The sequence below is a fragment of the Podarcis filfolensis genome (assembly GCF_964270895.1).
Source record: "Podarcis filfolensis genome assembly, chromosome: Z".
Taxonomy (NCBI): Eukaryota; Metazoa; Chordata; class Lepidosauria; order Squamata; family Lacertidae; genus Podarcis; species Podarcis filfolensis.
Window position 1 is genome coordinate 1013901 of NC_139617.1, and position 21497 is coordinate 1035397.

Genomic DNA, 21497 nt, shown 5'->3' on the forward strand with positions numbered 1-21497 from the left:
CTGATTCATCAATTCCATATATTGTGTTTGGTAGATCTTTATTTCTCTCAGAATCTCTTGTGACTTCGGCTTGGCTCTCAATTTTTTCTCACCTTCTTTAATTTTCTCCAAAATTTTATCTTTTTTCTCATTTTGCCTTCTCTTTTTTAATGCATTCTGTTGTATCAGAAACCCTCTCATCACGGCTTTACTTGCATCCCAAATTACTCTTTTTTCCACATTTGTTGGCAAATTTAATTCAAAATAGTCTTTTAAAGTCTTTTGGGCCTTGTTGTATACTTCTTCATCTCTAAATAGGGTGTCATTCATCCTCCATCTGAAGGTACCGGTTGTTGTTGACTTCATCTCCATCTTTACAGCGTTATGGTCGGAGCATGTTTTGGGGCAGATTTCCACTTTTTTAATCTTTGGTGCCATTCCTCTAGTAATCCAAATTTGGTCAATTCTGGTCCATGTCATCTTGGCTTCAGAGAAGAATGTTCCCTCTCTCTCCAAGGGGTTCTTAGTTCTCCAGATGTCGATCAAGTCCATATTATCAGTCATTTCAAAGAAAGTTTTTGGTAGTCTACCATCTTTGGTAACTACCTGTTTTTGCGCCTTGTCCATATTGGTAGATACAACTCCATTCATGTCCCCCATCAAAATTATATTATAGTCCATAAAGTCCATCAAAGTCTCATGCAACTTCTTAAAAAATTCCGACTTCCCCTCATTTGGTGCACACACACCTACTATCAAAAATTTCTTTCCTTGAAACTGAATTTCAATAGCCAAATATCTTCCTTGTTCATCTTTGAGAATAAATTTCGGTGAAAGTTTCTCCTTTGCATAAATCACCACTCCTCTTTTTTTAACTTTATCAGACGAGATAAATTCTTGCCCTCGTCTTTTATTAATAAGTATTTTCCTGTGTAGCCTCATAACATGAGTCTCTTGTAAACAAATCAAGTCCAAATGTTCTTTCTTTAATATATGAAAGATCTCTTTTCTCTTTCTAGGGGAGTTAAGTCCATTACAATTCCAACTTAAAAGTTGCAGAGACATGATTAGTTAGTTAGTTTTCCCTCCTACTGCACCAAGTTGTTGTTCTTCTTCTGTCGGTGGCTTGTCTCTCCTTGAGCCGGAGCGTCCAGATATCAAATTTGCAATCTCCAAAAGTCCTTGTCCTGGCATCAATACATCCTCAGCAGATTCCACTTCCTTCTGTAGATCCTCTTCATGATCTTTCAAAAACTTGTCTTTGTCGTTTACTGTCCTTATTCTTATTTTCTTTCCTCTATATTTAAAAGATAGGCCTTGGGGGAATTCCCACCTGAAGATTATTTTGTTTTTTCTCAGCAAGGCAACCAGGTCTCTGTAGTAGGCCCTTACCTCCAAAATGTGTTTAGGTATGTCTTTGAAGATTTCCACAAAGGTATCCTCAATTTCCAAAGTTCTTTGATAATGTAGATTCAGTATCTTATCCCTTTCTTCCTTTGTTTTCAAGGTTATCAGACAATCTCTTGCTTTATTCTTTCCTTGTCTTCTACCAAGTCTGAAAGCACTCACAATAGTAAATTCCTCCTCCCCCAAATCCTTCTGCCAAAATTGTGACAATTCTTTTGTGAGAAATTCTGCCAAATTATCTTTCTCACTTTCTGGCACTCCTCTTATTCTTAGATTTCTCGCTTTTCTTTCAAGGTCTATCATGGACAGCGTCAAATCATACTCTTCTAACTTCTTGTATACCGGTGGAATCTGTTCCTGAACAGTAGTTGCAATTTCCTTGGCCTCTTCAGCCAGTTTTCTGGTTGAAGCCGATTCTTCCAATAATTTTTCAATAGACTGTGTATTAGAGTTCACCTTTTCCCCTAGTTCATTGATACTTGAAGTATTCAAATTAATGCTTGAGGTGTTCGCTTCAATTTTTGCACAAGCCTCTGCTACTTGTTTGTTTGTCTCTTCGACCTTGTTGGCCAACTTCTCCAAAGATGCATCAATCTTACCCAATGCTTGGGCCAACGGTTCATCAGTTGACATAACCTTTAATTTTACCTGTGGGGCAGCAGCTCCTGCTGTGCCCACTACACCCCCTGTTGAAGGCCTTCTTGTAGTGTCAACTTTGTATTGTCTTCCAGACCTGGTAGTTTTTTCCTGTGTCAACTCTGCTTTTTTATTATCTGCCATAACAATCACATACACTCCCAAGGTCAGTCACACGCTTGGAGAATTTGTTTAGGTAAGATAGAAATTTTCCCACAGCAGTACTTGTTGTCTAGAGTGTCATTGTAACATAGTCACCTCTAGGGGTCACAGTTCCAGCTTCTTATTGCAACTTTATAACAAATAAAGTCCTGATAAAATCCCAGTATCTTAGTATCAAGTTTTCAATCCCAAAAAGTTACTTTAATTTCCAATGTATTTTGTCCACACTGTATCCTTTGCAGAGCTGAATCTAACTTTTTTTTTTCCACTCTCAGTTTGACAGTTCCCTCTAATCGGCTTCCCTGTCATAGGCAGTCCGTTCCCAGGTTTTAAAGTCAGCAGATATATTTTAAAATTTCCCTTTCCTTGCAGGGCAAATATCTTTCAAATGTCTCCCCACTGTTCCTGCCAACAGAGGGGGAATTTCCCTTTTTGGTGCTGGATTTTAGTCCTTTCAAAAGCACGTCTTTCTCAGTCACAGCTTTACAATCTCTTTACTTTGATCTGTTAACAGTCCGGGAAGGCAGACTTCCTGTTTTTACCTTTCCCGTTTCGGTGCCAAATTCTTTAATAATTTCTTCCAAATGTATGCCAAATTCCTACTCACGGGTAGTTATTTTCGAGTCCAATTGTCCAGTGAAGAAATCAGCGCTCTCCGACCCTGGCTGTGCGGCTTCACTTCGCGGAGACGGATAGGCAGCTCTCAGCTCCGCACCCCTCACCCCCGGTCCGATCCGGAGCCTTTAAAAAGGCTCCTTTGCAGGGGGGGGCACAAATGGAGCCCGCCGAGCCTTCAGGTCACAGGCTTCCCCGCCTGTGATTTTTTTCGGGTCTCCGCTTCGCCGTAGCGGTAGAACCCCAGCTCCACGAAGCCGATTTCCTCCGGAGTTCAGAGGAAATCCGCAATTACGGTCGCTGGCGCTGACCGGAAGTCCAGAAGCCAGCCTCTCTCAGCCCATGGGTGTTTACTGCAACGATGTACATGGAGTCCTATGGATGCTCCTCAAAGTGTTACAAGAATGCAGGGCTGCTTTGGCACCAGAGGCAGATCCCCAAATGGTGTCCCTCTCCCTCAAGGAAGAAGGGGTGAGGGAAGATCTAGAAGACAGCACTTAGCAGTTTCATGTGGATGATAAACAGCATGGGAGGGGGGAATGAACTCTGAGGAACCCTGCAATGAAGGCTACATGACTGCCACCAAGTTTCTAGCCTGGCTCCCCTCCCCCTTCGTGGGCATCCAGATGGTTCCTTTGTTCCCTCACAGGTTCCCTGGCTTCTCTTTCCTCAGATGCAAACCTCACCTGGTGATTTCTGCAGCTTCAGCTTCCTTTAAAGGCACCGGCACACAAGTCAGTCAGTTTCCCTCTGACCTGACCAGTTGGCTGAACTGCCTTCTCTTCTGCTGCACTTGAAATATAACCCCTGTTGCTGGAAAGCTGGACTATCAGTCTCTCTCTGTCTCTGTGTCCTCATTTGCAGGCCTTGTAGGATGCAGCAGTCTCTGAGGATCCCTTCAGAGCCGCAGTCCACCCCCCTTTGGCAGGAGTCTTGCTGACACCCCGGCTCCTTTGCTACTTGTTTGTTTATCAAAATACGTATATAATACTCTGTCATAAAATTAGATCACAATGACTTGCAGCAATATAAAACCAAAACAACAGCAAACCTAGCGTTACGTAAAATACATTCTTTTTTCCCCCCCAAGTGAATTTTTATTGTTTTCCTTACATATTCTTTTCCAACAAATTGTAATAGCACCATACATTCCCTTTGACTCTGTCGAGTCGCGACCCCCCTCCCTCCCCACAACTGGTATATTTATCCTCTTTCCATCGCGCACATCATTCTCATATTAGTACTATTATACATTGGAGGTATCATGTCAATCCTACTAGTGTCTTGACCTCTTTACAATTCTTCTTTAAATATTCAATAAATTTACTCCAGTTATTTTGGTATCTTTGATCTCCCTGGTCCCAGATCCTCCCTGACAGTTTGGCAAGTTCTGCATATTCTGTCAACTTCGCCTGCCACTCCTGAATAGTTGGTATATCTTGTACTTTCCATCTTTGGGCCAGAAGGGTCCTCGCGGCAGCTGTAGCATACATGAACAAATTTTGATCTTCTATTTTAATTTCTGTTCCTATTAAGCCTAATAGACACGCTTCCGGTCTTTTGGGGAAAGTATATCTAAATATTTTTTTGAGTTCATTATAAATTGATTCCCAAAATTTTTTTACCTTGTCACAGGTCCACCACATATGAAAATAATCCCCATCTGCCTTTTTACATTTCCAACATTTTCTTTCTTTTTTCCTATACATTTTAGCTAATTTTACTGGCGTCAAATGCCATCTATACATCATTTTTAGCAAGTTTTCCTTTAAAGCCATGCATCCTGTAAATCTCAAACCCTCCTTCCATAATCTTTTCCACGCATCCAATTCAATGTTACGCCCAATATCAATTACCCATTTTATCACTGATTCCTTTACTTCTTCGTCTTTTGTATACCATTCTAGCAATAAGCTATACATTCTTGATAAAATTTTATCTTTACAGTCTATTAACTCAATTTGGAATTTCGATTTTTTGTCTTCGAACCCATTTCTCTTTTTATCTTCCTTTAATAAGTCACTGATCTGGTGGTATTGCAGCCACCCTGTTAACATCTTTTCAATTTGGTCATATGGTTTGAGCTTTATCCCTTGGTCTGTTTTCCTAGTAATATCCTCATATGTTACTCTTTCCCCTTCCATGTTTACTTTTCTTGTTGTCAACACCTCAATTGGTGATATCCACAATGGTGTCTTTCTTTCCAGGAGGTTTTTATTCCGATCCCATACTTCATATAAAGATTTCCTGATCACATGGCTTAGAAAACCTTTATGTACCTTTACTTTGTTGTACCATAGGTATGAATGCCAACCGTATCTATTGTCATGGCCCTCTAGATCTAATAGGTCAGTATTTCCCAAAGTCAGCCAATCTTTTAACCATACCAAGCATGAAGCTTCATAATATAAAGTCAGGTCTGGTAAATCAAAACCTCCTCTTTCTTTCTTATCTACTAGTATCTTCATTTTTATCCTTGGCCTTTTCCCCTGCCAGACAAATTTCGCTAATTTTTTTTGCCAATCCTTAAATTGTCTTATCCCTTTTACCACTGGTATTGCTTGAAATAAAAATAACAGTCTAGGTAGTATATTCATTTTTATCACAGAGATTCTTCCTAATAATGACAATTTTAGTCTGCTCCATATGTCCATATCTTTCTTAATTTCTTTCCATACCACCTCATAGTTGTCCTTGTACAGGTTTATATTTTTTGTTGTCATCCAAATTCCTAAATATTTTATTTTTTTAGCTATCGTGATTCCTGAGTCTACTTGTAATTCTTCCATCTCTTCTTTCTTCAGATTTTTTGCTAGCATTTTCGTCTTGTTTTTGTTGAGTTTAAACCCTGATACCTTCCCAAACTCTTCCATTCTTTTTATTGCCTCTTTCACACTTTGTCTTGGTTCTTCCAACGTTAAGACTAGATCATCTGCAAAGGCTCTTAACTTAAATTCTTTTCGTCCCACCTTAATGCCTCTGACTTCATCAGAAGTTACGTAAAATACATTCAACAAACACACAAAACGTAACCGGCTGTGCATTTACATAAACAATTCTCTTCTGTATTTTTATCACAGTCTCAAATACTTCTCTTGCACATAATCAACACATAAAGTGCAACAATGTAAACAGAAGTCCCAATAGATCAGTTCATTTATAGCAGGGGTGTCAAACTCAAATTCATCGGGGGCCGCATCAGCAGTTTGGTCACCCTCAAAGGGCCGGTTGTATCTGTAGGACAAGTGGAGGTTTCCTGTGTAGAACGGCCGGCGCCGCTAGAGGGCAGACGTTCTCTGGCTAGTAGGCTGCCGCGCATGCGCTGAAGAGGCGGCTTTCTTGTGTCAAAAAAAAGGGGGGGGTAGAATAAAAGGTGAAGGCTGGCAGCCGGCGGCGGCTACACGGGCCACATGACAAGGTCTGGCGGGCCAGATTCGGCCCGCGGGCCTTGTGTTTGACACCCGTGATTTATAGAGTCCAAATATTTGATAGTTTCTGTTCCACATATGTCTTTGTATGTTCATAAAATCCAAATGGGAGCTACTACAGTTCCACAGAATCTTGACAAGGATTTCCGGAATAATGCCCTGTTCCGCCCTTCTGGGCTTCATCAGTTGTACATGTTCTAAATAATATAAATGAATATAATATCGTATTTCAAAATATTTTAACAAATAAGAATAATATAAACAATTGTACCATAGGTGTACATACCGTATGTAGTATAACAAGATAATGGAACTTATGACATGGTGGTTTCTGCAGTGAACAAAACTGTTACAATGTAAGGCTATATAGACAGGCACAGTATTGATTTGAGTGACAGGTGACAGCAGTCTGCAACTGCAAGGTTTCCTTCTTAAAGTGACCCCCTTTAACACAACAGATGTAAAACAAACTTTATCCATACACAAGTGTTAAGCATACAAACGTTAGAAATAAGTCATAAAAAGCAAATTTAATCAATTTCAGCATTCAAACCCGGGGGATGCAAGGAGTCAAGTAGAAAAATAAATCTAGTTTCTTTCTGCATAAGAATTTTTTTAGCTCGTTCTACAGGACTGAGATATACCCAAATAGCAAAAAATGTCATGTCTTCATCCGATTGAGACGCTTGAATAAAACGTACTAAAGGAGCGTTTATTACATTGTTCCTATTCCTAGATCGGTGCTCTGATAGTCTTACTTTAATAGGTCTAAGAGTGTGACCTACATATAACAATCCACAGGGACATCTAATCATGTAAATTACACGTGGAGTAGCACATGTGGCAAATACCTGTAAAAAGAACTTAAAACCTTCTTTGTTGGTAAATTCTTTTACCCGCAGTGTGTATTTACAGGAGGTACAATGACCACACCTAAAAAAACCAAGTGGAGGATTAGATAAAGTATGTTGTGTGAGTGTAGGTTTTAAATCTGTGTGCACCAATATATCCTTTAAAGATTTTGTGCGACGTTTGGTGAAAAGGGGAATCATATCACATCCAGGGATGTCCTTAAGAATATGCCATTGTTGCCTGATAATTTTCTCAATTTCAAAAGTCATGTGGTTATATTCTAAGGAGGCATAAATATGTGTGAATCTTGTGTTGACATGTGAGCAGGATGTAAGAAGGGTCAATCTCTCTCTCAATTGTGTTTTTTGAATGGCAGTTGTTATTACAGAATTTGGGTAGCCTCATTTTAATAAAGATGCAGAAAGTATTTTTGAATGGGCTTTAAAGTCCTGTTGGTTCGATAAATTTCGTTTTAAACTTAGGAATTGACCTAGAGGAAGATTGTCACGGAGGTGTTTGGGATGATTTGAACTATAATGTAACAAGGAGTATCTATCTGTATTTTCTTATAAGGACGAACTTTAATTCTAGCTTGATCCACATAAATTTCTAGGTCCAAAAAAAGGTAGGGAGTGTTGAAATCACACAAATCCGGAGTGGATCCCTAGATGGTTGGATGGTGCCTTTTACACCTTGTTCTGGCAACTCCTGCAGCCAAGCTGGTGCCCAACATCTTGCTCTGCTTTCCTTTGGACCACATCAGTGAGGCTGAGAGCAGAATCTGCTCACCTGGGCAGCCCAGGACCTCCACACACACTGCCCAGGCTTGTGCCCCAGGGAGGTCATTTGGGTTCCACTAATGCAGCGGTTTCTCATCACCCCTGGAGGTGCAACAACATTGTATTGTTTTCCATTGCCACTAGGTGCTGCTGGAGGATTGCAACAGTTTTGGCTTCTGCAATGGGCAGAATATGCAGAAAAGCAGCATTAAGCACATACAAAAAGTCAACTACAGAAAAAGTAGCTAAGCTTCCCTGTTGCAGCAGAACCCACACAGCGCCCCAAAGACCAACACATTTGTGGTGGTGCACACAGCCTTCTCATAAAGCTGCTACCTTATCCCAGATGGTGCTATTTGTGCATCCAGACCAGAATGATCTGCTTTTGGACAGAGGCTGCCCTCCCGGTTCTGGGATGAGGCTCCTTCCCTTACCCAACTATCTCAGTGCGGATGCTGCCAGGGAAGGAGCCTGCATGTGGAACGCACTATCTGCCCCAGGGGTGGGCAGAAGATATACAAAGAGAAGGAGATTTAGCAGGAACCAGGGGCAGTTGGAGCATCTGTGTCTCTAGCAATGATGAAAATGGGTGGGGCAGGGGAGGAGGGAATTTCCACAGAGTGCAGCTTCACCCAGCGTGGCTGAATTAGGCTGTAAAACAACCACGCCTACTGCACCTATCTAGAGTTCTACGATTCTTTGTGAATTCCATCTGCTCTTCTAATTGTGGCTGTGTTTCTGTCAAGTGTGATTTCTGGTATTAAATGCTGACTGCGCTCTGCCCACTTGGATCAAGTTGTAGAATCATAGAATCATAGAATCATAGAATCATAGAGTTGGAAGAGACCACAAGGGCCATCGAGTCCAACCCCCTGCCAAGCAGGAAACACCGTCAGAGCACTCCTGACATATGGTTGTCAAGCCTCTGCTTAAAGACCTCCAAAGAAGGAGACTCCACCACACTCCTTGGCAGCAAATTCCACTGTCGAACAGCTCTTACTGTCAGGAAGTTCTTCCTAATGTTTAGGTGGAATCTTCTTTCTTGTAGTTTGGATCCATTGCTCCGTGTCCGCTTCTCTGGAGCAGCAGAAAACAACCTTTCTCCCTCCTCTATGTGACATCCTTTTATATATTTGAACATGGCTATCATATCACCCCTTAACCTCCTCTTCTCCAGGCTAAACATGCCCAGCTCCCTTAGCCGTTCCTCATAAGGCATCGTTTCCAGGCCTTTGACCATTTTGGTTGCCCTCCTCTGGACACGTTCCAGTTTGTCAGTGTCCTTCTTGAACTGTGGTGCCCAGAACTGGACACAGTACTCCAGGTGAGGTCTGACCAGAGCAGAATACAGTGGCACTATTACTTCCCTTGATCTAGATGCTATACTCCTATTGATGCAGCCCAGAATTGCATTGGCTTTTTTAGCTGCCGCGCCACACTGTTGGCTCATGTCAAGTTTGTGGTCAACCAAGACTCCTAGATGAAGCTCAGGCTAAAAAAACTGTTAAGTAAATAAAATGACTAAATGGCTGCGGCAATGTGAAAGGAATATGAGAAAACAGGGCACCAGCACCAGTGTTGAACCTAGAAGAACTCACCCAATATTCCCCACTTCTGAATGCACCCATTTTCTCTTCATCCTCATAAGCTTAAGAATGGCTATTGATACAGCCAATTAATGAACATAGTAACTACAATGACATTTCTGTGCAAGTTGCATTACACATGATTTTTTCTCCGTGGAACAGGGGCAGTGAACATACAGCCTCCAGATATTGTTGGACTACAGTCCCATCATCTCCAGCCAGCATGGCCAGTACTCAGGGACACTGCCGCGAAATTGTTCAAGATGGTGTTGTTTATTGTTTTGTTCTTGTTCTGAAAGGCGATTGTGAGGCGCTCCAAAGGAATCTCCCAAACTGGGTGAATGGGCAGTAAAACCACAAATGTGGTTCAGTGCAAGCAAATGTAAAGTGATGCACATTAGGAGTGGATTTTTGCCCCCAGCTCCACATATGCATATGTATATATGGATCTGAACTGGTGGTGAGACCTTGGGGTTGCAGTTGATAGCTGAATGAACGGTGCATGGTAACTGTGAAAAGGGCAAATTCCACACCAGGAAAGGAACTGAAAATGAAGTGCCAACATCATCACATTGCTATACAATTTAGGGTGTGTGCTGTTCTGGTTGCCTCACCCTCATTGTAGATCTGGAAAAGGTTCAGAAAACAGCAACCAACAAGATCAAGGGAGGGTGTGGCTGTGCCTTCCAAGGAAAGGTTGAAATATTTGGGTCTTTTTAATTTTTGCAAAAGGTAAGTAAAAGAAGACATCATAAGGTATGTAATATTAAGCATAATGAGGATCAAGTGGCTAGACAAAAGCTTTTTTATCTCTCCCATGAAACGAGAACTCAGGGTCATCCGATGAAACTGAGAGTTGGAAGGTTCAGAAGAGACAAAAGTACTTCTTCACACAGCTCAAAGTTAAATATGAAATTCCTCTCCATAAAAGGTACAGATGGCCGCAAACTTGGATGGCTTTAAAAGACAAATTCATGGAGGATGAAGACTTATCAATGACTACGTATCTTGTGCCTCCGCTGTCAGAGGCAGCCATGCTTCTGAGCACCAGTTGCTGGAAACGCAGGAGGGGAGAGTTCTGCTGCTCTCGGGTCCTGCTTGCAGGCTTCCCATCTGCTTGGCCATTTGGAGAACAGGATGCTGGACAAAGTGGGCCTTCGGCCTAATCCAGCATCCAAGCTCTTCTCAAGACGGGATTTGGAGTCCAAAGACACACGGAAGAACTGCTGCAGATGGACACCATACTCAACTAAGAATTAATGAAGAATAACTAAGAACTTCAAGTTTGGGGTCATATGCTGATAATGGGTATTGCTCTACGCGGTGGAGCTATGGCTTCAGCTGTTTTCTGGCAAACTGTTGTAGAAACCACTGTGGGCTCTCAGTTTTGTGGCAAGTTCACTGAAACAAACCACAGAACAATGAAACTAAAGACAATGAATTTTGTTCTCCCATCGGCTGCTCTCACCCAGCTTAGCCAGCCAGTTGAAGCTATTTCCAGGTGTGGCCGCTGTCGCATGCTGACAAGCTTCCAGGAGCCACAGGTGAGAGCTGAGTGCAGGGTGGGGACCAAAGGTGACAAACCACCCCAGAAGGAGCATGACGTGTCCCCCACCAGAGGTATTATTGTATTGGCCCAGATAAAAGCCTCACTTTTTTTCCAAATTCCAACTGTGAAAAGTTAAAGTGCGGCTTACATTCAGAACTGAGCACCGCTTGCCTGGCTCCCAACACTACTGCCCTGAACAGGGGGGGGGGCAGCTAGTGCCGGCTTGAGGAGGCAGAGCCGGGAGGCGGGCCGCACCCGCTAATAAACATTCAATATTAAAGGTGCGGCTTATTTGCAGGTGCATCTTATATTCGGTCCAATACGGTACCTCTCCCATTACGCCACATACACCAATTTTATATCGCGATTGCACGATATCACGATTTCATGCTATCATGAATTTGTGATACGATATAACGAAATCATATCATACAATTGTGATATCATACAATCATGAACTCATGATGCCATGATCTCGCACTGTGATTTCACGAAATCATGATGTTGCACTTTCATTGAATCATGATATCTTGATTTCACACTATGATTCCACGAGAATATGAAATCACAAAATCATGAAATCATGATATTGCGAAATCTGGTATCACACAATCATGATTTCATGATATCATCACCATCATCATTTCACAAAGCCATTGCAAAAGAATGAGAGTGCAGGTATTCTGTGTGGCATTCTTAGCAAGGTCAATGAATCTTTGTAGAAGACAACATTGAAGTGTAACATGTAGTGTTCTAAAGAGGCACAAAGAGCGAAAACAGATCATACAATCATAATAGTGTAATAACGTATTGGCCCGAGTATGAGATGCACCCGCAAATAAGCAGCACCTTTAAAATTGAAGGATTATTTGAGGGTGCCACCCACCTTCCAGCACTAGCTTCCCAAGCTGGTGGCACCTGCACCCCGTCCCCCATTCAGGGAGGTAGTGCCAGGAGGCGGGTGTGCAACGCTCGGTTCCAAATATAAGCTGCACTTTAACTTTTCACAGCTGGAATTTGGTGGGGAAATTGCGGTGTATATTTGGTAGTGCAGTTGGCTCTGGCTGGCTTCAGGAGTTGCTCGCTGCTCGCTGCAGAGGCGCAGGAAATATGGTGGGTGCCACGGCAGCAAGCAGCTCCTGAAGCCAGCCAGAGCCAACTGCGCTACCAGGCTGCTGAGGCCGTGGCTGTGGCCGCCACCTTTCCTGGGGACAGATTTGCAAATCTGAGGACATTCCGGGAATTTGTTCGGGGACAGATTTACAAATCTGGGGACTGTCCCTGGGAACCAGGGACGTCTGGTAACCCTACCATAAATACCTACTTTTGTTTTGTTTTGTCCCTTACAATAAACCTGAAGAGGAGGATTTAAAAACTGCGTACTAACAAGCAATTCTTAAATATATTTTAGCTTATTTGTTTCTATTAAAATTGCAGCCTGCAAAATAATGCAAGCTTCTCCCTGAGGGCCGAGGGAACCAGACAGGGGGCCAGAGGAGGGTCTAAAGAGGCCTTGTAGCAAGTCACACCTCAGATTCATCTCCTTCAATCCTGCAGTCCTGACTGCGAGACAGTGGCGTAGCGTGGGTTGTCAGCACCCGGGGCAAGGCAAGTAATTTGCGCCCCCTAACCCGTGGATTTGCACCCCCTAACCCGTGGATTTGCCCTAACCCCCAGATGTTGCACCCGGTGCGGCCGGCCCCCCCTGCACCCCCCACGCTACGCCACTGCTGCGAGATGCCCCTCTTGCCCCCCTTGCCAGCCAAGCAGCTGCTCCTGTCCTGCCAAACAGCCCTTCCTTCCTTGGGAAGCCACGAAGGTCTTCCTCCTTGAGGACCCCCGATGTCCAGAGCCGGCCAGACGCCCACAAAGCGCTGCCGCCCAAGCTGGGGCAAGGAGCCAGACGACTCTGAAGTCAGGCGAGCCCCCGGAGTTGCCCACCGTAAGAAACTCACCTGCCCTGGGACTCTTGGGAGGAGGAGGAGAGGCGGTGCAGCAGCGAGCTCCAGGCGCCCTGACGGCTCTCCCGAGCGCAACGGCCAGCAGATGAAGCGCAGCCCACGCTGGCCGGGAAGAAGAGAGCGGTTCTGCTCTGACTTGCCTCTGTCGTGGGCATTATTGCATTCATCAAAACTTACTCTATTGAATTTATCTTAAAGCTGCCAGCGTTTTCAGCTGTACACAATTATCTCCCATATATTCAATAAACGTTTTCCAATCTTGTTTAAACGTATGTTCTTCTTGTTCTCTTATTCTATATGTTAAGTCTGCAAGCTGTGCATATTCTGTCAAGCTGCCATTCTTCTTTGGTGGGGACCTCGCTCGTTTTCCATCTTCCCAACTCTCAGATTCTGTGATTCTATGGCACTGGACAGCAGGCTGGTTGCTAGCCCAGGATACTCAAATATAAAAAATTCTTAGAACAAAAATTTAGAAGCAATTTCTGTGAGGAAACTGAATATGAGAAAAGGTTGGGCGACATATAGGGATTTATTAGTAGAACACCAGTTGAAACTTTTAAAAATTGATGACGTAAAAGATCTCTTAACGGATTGGCTACAGTATCACCAGTTGAAAGATGTTTTTAAAACAGATAAAACAAAGGGTTTTTCTAATGAAATATTGAAGTTTGAGAAAGAATTGTTGGAGAATAATGTGAAATTACTTTCCAAAATGTATAAACTGCTATTGGAATGGTTTACTAAAGATGAAGAAGTCCAATCAGTTATGATACAATGGGCAAGAAATTTTGGGTATAATATACAGCTTGCAGCATGGGAAAAATTGTGGAGAGAGGATTTGGAATTTACAGTGTGTTATACACTAAAGGAAAATTATATGAAAATGATGTATCGTTGTACTTAACTCCGGGTAAATTAGCAAAAATGTACAGGACTAGTTCAAATATTTGTTGGAAATGTAAAGAAAAGGAAGGCACCATTTACCACATGTGGTGGAACTGGAAAGTGATAAAGGAATTATGGGAAATGATATATAATGAACTGAAAAAAATTGTTTAAGGTTATTACCTTTGTTAAAAAAATCAGAAGCCTTTTTGTTAGGAATTGTAGGTGCAGAGATACCAAAGGAAATGAAAAGACTGTTTACGTACACTGCAACATCTGCAAGAATGCTGCTTGCCCAGAGTTGGAAAGATGGCAAGATACCTGCCAGGGTGGACTGGCAGGTGAAATTATTGGATTATGCAGAAATGGCAAGATTGACTGGGAAAATAAGAAACTAGGAGGATGAAAACTTCAATAAAGAATGGGAGAAGTTTATATTATATTTGAAAGACCACTTTAAACACACCAACACATCCCTTCTGCCTTCAAGGTTTTTAATGCTAAAGTTAGAGCTCAACTATGGAATTTCTTTTTTTAAAAAATAGATATTTTTATTTCATTTTAATACATCACATACAAAAAAGAAATATATAAAAAACAAATATCCATCACTCCTAACAACTAAGAAAAAGAAAGAAAAACAACAACAGCAGCAACACCAATACATTAGTGCTCACAATACATTTAACATAAAAATGACTTTTTTCTATATAGCTGACTGCCCGTCTACTCCTTACTTCTATTTCTCATCCATTATTCACTGCCATATTATAACATGTTTTGGCTTTAATATTATTTATTCTATCCTAGGTTTTCCATCAAACTTAAAACTCCTACTGAAGTTATTCAAATGCTGCTACAGACTTCAAACTGTCATTACTGTTTTTCAGATGGGTTTTGTGCTAAATACTTCCTTTGATTTATTTTTTCTTCCTTCTGATAAATGATCTAATTCTGCATATTTGATCATTTTTTGAATCCACTCTGATCTAGAAGGGACTTTGTTGCTTTTTCAATTTGTTGCAATGAGTATTCTTGCTGCAACCGTAGCATAAAGAAAAAGTTTTACTTTTTTAGGGATATCTGAATCTGTGATTCCCAATAGGTAAGCTTCTAGTTTTTTGCTGAAAGATATTTTTAACATTTTTTCCAATTCGGAATGGATATCCTCTCAGAACACCTTGATTTCTTTACATTGCCACCACATGTGATATAAATTACCTGGTTTTTCTTTACACCTCCAACAATTGCTTGGTATACTTTTATACATCTTGGAGAGCTTCCAAGGAGATATAGACCATCGATGCTGCATTTTAAGGAAGTTCTCTCTTAAAGAATAACAAGCTGTAAATTTCCAACCTGTTTTCCACAGAGGTTCCTCCTTCCCAGTCAAGGAGGAGTCGGTATGCTTTGGAGAGTGCTTTGGATTTAGAATTTACTATATTGGCTTCGAATCTAGAAGTCTCTGTGGCAAAACCTTTTTGTTTATCTATTTTGAATGTCTCGTATAGTTGATGGTATTGAAACCAGTCCGTTACGTGCTCCTTTATTTCCTCAAAGCTTTTTAACTTAAATTGATTCTCTTCTTCCTTTAGAAGTAATTTATATGATGACCACGTTCCCTGGGCATTTTTCCTCTTAACTGCACAGGCCTCTATTGGAGAGATCCATCGGGAGATTTTGGGATCTAGCAAGCTTTTATATTTCTCCCATACATCAAACAATGATTTCCTAATAATTTGATATCCCGCTTTATCACTACCCGAAGGAGTCTCAAAGTGGCTAACAATCTCCTTTTCCCTTCCTCCCCCACAACAAACACTCTGTGAGGTGAGCGGGGCTGAGAGACTTCAGAGAAGTGTGACTGGCCCAAGGTCACCCAGCAGCTGCAGGTGGAGGAGCGGGGAATCGAACCCGGTTCACCAGATTATGAGTCTACTGCTCTTAACCACTACACCACGCTTTCCCATAGACCAAATATGCATGGCAACCCCATCGGTTGTCGAACCCTTCCAGGTCCAGTAAGTCTGAATCCTTGCAATGTGACCATTCTTTCAACCAGGTGAAGCAGGCCGCCTCATAATACAATTTTATCAGGCAGGGAGAAGCCTCCTCTGTCTTTTATATCGATTAGAATCCAATGATTAACTCTAGGTCTATTTCCCTGCCATACAAATTTAGAAAAGTCTTTTTGCCAATTCTTGAGGCAGCCTTCTCCACCCAGAATTGGAATCATTTGAAACAAAAAGATCAACCTGGGGAGCATGTTCATCTTTATAATGCTCTATGGAATTTCAATCTGGATGTCAGGGTTTACCCAGTCAGTGGAACGAGTGCAGGCAGCCTTTCTATTTACGATTTTCGCTGTCCCATGCTGTGTACCTTACGCAGCCCTGTGTCTAGAGGGAGGCCAACATAAGCTAGAGACAGTTGCCTGGATGAGTCTTCTTTTATGCTGGCTAAACATTTGTTTTTCAGCAGACAAAGATACTTTACTTAGCGAAGTTCTGTTAGACTCCTTCCCTTCCCCAGGGCTACAACTGTTTTGCACAACTTGGGCTTTCAGAGGATCTCCTGGGTGCTGTGGTTTTTCCAATCGCCAAGGCCATGTTAAAAACTAGGCTGTGGGACATAGATAGCCAGGAACTAATCTCAGCTGTGGAAAAAACATGTTCCCCTCTTATTTTCGACTCTCTTGGGCACAGGAATTTAACCTTAATTATTTACAATTTCTGTTTAACCCGCAAGAAAGAAGGGCTTTTTCGCTGGCTAGGTTCAATTCTAATCCTTCTAACCTCCTTTGGGGTAGGGTTAGGGTTTGGCAGAAGGAGATAGGCTCTGCCCATGTGATGCCCACTTGGTGGAAACTCTAGCTCACATGGCCCTTGAATGTAAAATGTACGATGATCTCCACCAACAATTTCTAGACCATCTATGTATTCCAACATGGAAACCAGAGATGGAGGTTATACGCTTCTTATTACAGGGGAGAGACCAGGAGCTCACCAAGACAGTAGCTAAGTTCCTCTATTTTATTTTTTGTCGCCAAAGTATGCTACAGGATCCTGCCCTTGCTGGAGACCCACCTAGATGAAATAGATTGCTCGCCTCTTCTTCCCTTTGGCAAATGACTGTACTACTGAAATGGCAAGGAGATTACACTGGCTTATTTATTCTGAATGTTTGTAAGTGATACCAATAAAGATTTGATGATAATGACTTTAAACACTTGAACTCTTTAGCAGGTCTTAAATAACTCTTGTAATGTTACATAGATTTTGGATACAATGGAGGACCATAAATTAGATGGACTTACAGTATGCAGTCAAAAAAGTTACCCAAAGAACCCACAGAGAGGAGGAGGGAAGTGTGTGTGTGGGGGGGGGGGCAACCGAGCCAAATGGGAACAGCACCTGCTAGCCCTGCACACAGAATCATAGAGTGGGGAGGGACCCCCAGGGTAATCTAGTCCAACCCCCTACAATGCAGGAATATCAAGTAAAGCATGTGACTGGTGACCATCTAACTTCTGCCTAGAAACTTCCAAGACTAAGGGAATGGAGTTGGAACCTAATCTAGTCCAACCTCCTGAAGTGCAGGGATCTTTTGGCAACCCCAACAGGGCGCAGGGAGGGTGGGGTGCGGAAAGCGTGCTTCGCTTGAGGGGGGGGCTCTCCTCGGATGGGGAGCGCACCCTTCTCGCCCGCAGCCAGCAAGATACGCGGGGCTCTGTGGGGGACAAGTGACGGGAGTGCAGAAAAAGGGGAGGAAGATTTTGCTCGCGTGTTGGGATGCAGTCCTTTTATTCCTTCAAACAGAATCGGAATTGCCGAGTTGACCCAAGGGTCATCTAGTCCAACCCCTAAAAGGAAGGAATCTCAACTAGATAATACACGGCACGTGACCGTCCAACCGCGGCTCAAATTCCTTCGAGGAACGAAAGGACGCCGCCACCTCTTGGGGCGATCTGTTCCACCGCCGAACGGCATAGCTGTCAACTTTCAGATTTGAAAATAAGGGATCAGCAGCCTCCGCTGCCCGGGGACGGTCTGCGGAATATCCGGGACAGCAGCGGGAAGCGGCGCTGGAATAAGGGAATTTCCCGCAAAAAAGGGAAAGTTGACAGCTGTGCCGAACGGCTTGCCTCTTGCCCCAGGGGGCGCTGCGAGGCCGCTGAGGACTAGCGCCTTAGCGGGCTCGCCTCACCTGTCCCCCCCCGACCCCTCCCCGCCACGCACCCACTCGGGCACTTTGCAAGGGCGCTACATCGCGCCAAGCACCCGGCGCCTTCTCGGCCCTGGGAGAACCAGGAACCGGCCTTCTAGGAGCCTGTTGCAGGCCGGGCACGTTTCCAAACTGACTTCCTAACGCGCGGCATGACGGGAGATGTAGTTCTCCGAGGGTGTTGCAAAGGGAGGGCGAGGCTCCTGCAGCAGAGCCTTCCTGGTCCCTTTTTGTTAGGGGGCAGGACTTTGTGGAGGGGGAGACTTCGGGGGGGGGGGCAGAACCGTCGTGATTGATCAGTTAGTACTTTATGGGGGGGCAGCTGCCCCCTGCCCCCCCCCTTACGCCCATGTACAGCTCCATATATCAAACAGAGCAATGATGCTAGCGGGCGTAATTAAAAATGGAAAGCAAAACACTAAAATGAGCGTGAGCCCTGGGCTCCTTGCAAACCCATCCCATAGAATCCCGGGAACCGTAGTTTGCACAGGAGGTGGGGCGCTGTTAGCAGCAGGCCCTGTTCCCCTCACATAGCTACAACTCTCAGAGGAAAGAGGAATCCAGAGCTATACCTGCTCTGGGGAACTGTAGTTCAACTCTCAGTGCCCTGTGCATGCTACAATTCCCATGGTGCTTGGTTGCTGGGAAGCCATGGGTTTTTAAAAGGAACAGCACAATGCTTTTAGTGTATTGTACATTGCAATTATCTGACAATTCTTCAGTCTACCTGGCGGGAAATCTTAAAATGAGGGAAGTCCAGGTGGGGTGGGCAGAAGAGGGCAACAGAGGAGGGAGGGAGGGAGGTCTAGGGGCAAATGGAGCCAGGTAGGCCTGGCCCACCTATGAGACAAAGTGCGCCTCAGGTGGCAGAATCCACTGGGGCAGCAGATCCCAATGCAGATCTATCTACCCCCCCACCACTTCCACCCTTGCTTGTTTCTGATGTAGAACTTCCCCTTCTTCCTGACAGGGAAGGTGGATACCATTTGAGTGAAGCTGAAATCATAAACTTAAAATTGCTGTGGGTTGGGGATGTCTCAGATTTCCCTAGAAAGGGAGGAGTGGGAGAATGGTGTGTTCCTCTCTGAACCATATGTCCCATTCAAGTGTGGAGAGAAGGCTTGACATCTGAAATCCAGTCATCAGACTTACCGAAACATAGAATTGTCAAGTTGGAAGGGAACCCGAGGGTCATCTACTGTAATCCAGGAATCAGCTGATTCCAGGGAAGTAGTGTCGGGTGCCTTTTTGGCTTTGGCGCAAACTGCTGCCAGCTGAGACTGGCATTGCCCAACTCCTTTGCCCACTGCCCTGGCTCTCAGTTGGTTTGTGGACCCCAGTCAGAGCACTGGCCTTAACTGCTAAAGTTCCCATCACACTTTGAGGTGCCTGTTTAGTGAAGGGGCAGACCCAGCAGAGGGTGTTGCTCACTGGCTGGTTCAGCTGGAGATCGTCCCCCTTGCCAGCCACACTGCGGTCTAAGTGGTGTAGTGTCTTCTTCTTTGGCGACCTCTCGTAGCCGAGGAAGATGGTCTTCCATGAACACGGTTTTAACAGTGAGTCCGTAAGTGACTGTGGAGGCCAATTCTGGATCCCCACGTCCTTCCACGGTGGGGACCTTTGTGTCAGTGCCCCAAAGTGCTTACTGCGCCAGCCATGGGCTGTGGGCCTGCGTGGAGCATCTGGAACATCCAGATGAGGGGGAATCACAGACTCATAGAATGGTAGAGTTGGAAAGGGACCTCAAGGGTCATCTAGTCCAACCCTCTGCAATGCAGGAATCTCAGCTAAGGCATCTATGACACATAGCCATGCAACCTCTGCTTAAAAACCTCCAAGGAAGTAGAGCCCACCACCTCTTGTGGGAGACTGTCCCACTGCCAAACAACCCTTACTGTCAGAAAGTTTTTCTGAATGCATAGTTGGAATCTCCTTTCTTTTAGCTGGAAGCCATGGATTCGGGTTCTGCCTTCCAGAGCAGGAGAAAACAAGCTCGCTCCAACTTCCATGGGACAGCCCTTAAGGTATTTGGAGATGGCTCTCATATCTCCTCTCAGTCTCCTCTTTTTCAGGATGAACACACCCAACTCTTTCAACCCTTCCACATAAGACTTGGTCTCTAGGCCCTTAATCACCTTTATATGCCCTCCAGCATTTCTTCCATAATGGTAATTTTACTCTTTATACCCCACACATCTTACTGGTTGCCCCTGCCACTCTGGCAGAACAAAACAGTAAACATTAAAAAAGACTTCCCTATACAGGACGGCCTCCAGATGGCTCGGGGGCTGGATAACTCCATGCCTTCCAACATTTCTCCAATGAAAACAGAGACATCCTAAAGAAAAGTGGGACATTCCAGGATCAAATCAGAAACTGGGATGGCTTCTCTAAATCAGGGGCGTCTCTGGAAAATAGGGACACATGGAGGGTCTGCCTTGGTCGCTCTACCCTACCCATAATCCATTTTGTCAACATCCTTCTTAAATTGTGGTTCCTAGAACAGGACAAAGGACTCCAGGTGGGGTCTGACCAAGGAAGAATGATTCAGAGGAGATGCCAACTCGGCTTTCGGTGAGACATCCCGACATCCCGTCCTATGCTTACTGAGCAGGCATGTTAAGGTGGTGCGCGGGAAGCCGCTCCAGCCATCGGAGGAGAGGCCGACCGCAAGGAGAGATAGGCTGCCTGCGCTGGAGCGCGCGCCACAGCGCGCAGGGCCTGCCCACCCTGAGCGCCCGCCCCCGCCCCCGCCCCGCCAGACACGTCGGCCGAGGACGCCCGGCTGCGTCCGCCTGGGCGCCTTACGGGATGGTGCCATGGCGCGGCCGTCGGGGGACGCGCAGCGCCAGGAGCCCGAACAACAGCCACTGCCGCTGGTCTCCTACCAGCACGTGCCCGTGCATCTGGCCGGCGGCGCGCCCTGGGGCTTCTCCCTCGAGGGCGGGCTGGAGCACGGCAAGCCCCTCATCGTCTCCAAGGTGAGCCCCTTCCGCGCTCCTCCTTCCCCGCTCTGGGGTCGCCGTCCGGGCGAGGCGCGGCTTCCGGGCGCCCCTGTCCTCCGCCTTTTCTCCCTGCCCGTCCGGCGACGCCCGCTTTTTGTAGCGAGTCTGATAGAACGTCCACGCAGCGGAAGTGTGTGGATCTTGCTCGCGGTACAAGTCACCACCTAAAAGCAGAGAAAGCTCCAAACCCTTCGTGTCTGCAGAAGCAATAAGCTCAACGAACAACTTTGGACGAAGTTTATACGTAAAAAAATAAGTTCCAGCTTGTAGGCTTTTTAGATACAGATATCAAAGAATAACAGAATGGTAGAAGGGGTCCTGAGGGTAATCTAGCCCAACCCTCTACAAGGCAAGAATCTCAACTCAACCATCTATGGCAGAAGGCCATCCAACCTCTGCTTAAAAGTCTCCCATGAAAGAGGCTGCACC

General features: G+C 44.6%; 2 protein-coding genes across 2 annotated transcripts in view; both read left to right on the forward strand.

Moving 5' to 3' along the window:
- The first annotated feature begins 1207 nt into the window (after window positions 1-1207).
- The window catches only part of KLHL13 (kelch like family member 13), a 1461558-nt gene continuing 1441268 nt past the window's right edge, over window positions 1208-21497 (forward strand). Inside the window, exon 1 of the mRNA XM_083595407.1 lies at window positions 1208-2820. The gene's annotated coding sequence lies outside the window, so the exon portion shown is untranslated. The remainder of the gene's footprint in view (window positions 2821-21497) is intronic.
- Window positions 20830-21497, forward strand: part of SHROOM4 (shroom family member 4) — a 37328-nt gene continuing 36660 nt past the window's right edge. The window contains exon 1 of the mRNA XM_083595339.1: window positions 20830-21044. Within this exon, the coding sequence (XP_083451465.1) occupies window positions 20883-21044 (162 nt within the window). The 5' untranslated portion in view covers window positions 20830-20882. The remainder of the gene's footprint in view (window positions 21045-21497) is intronic.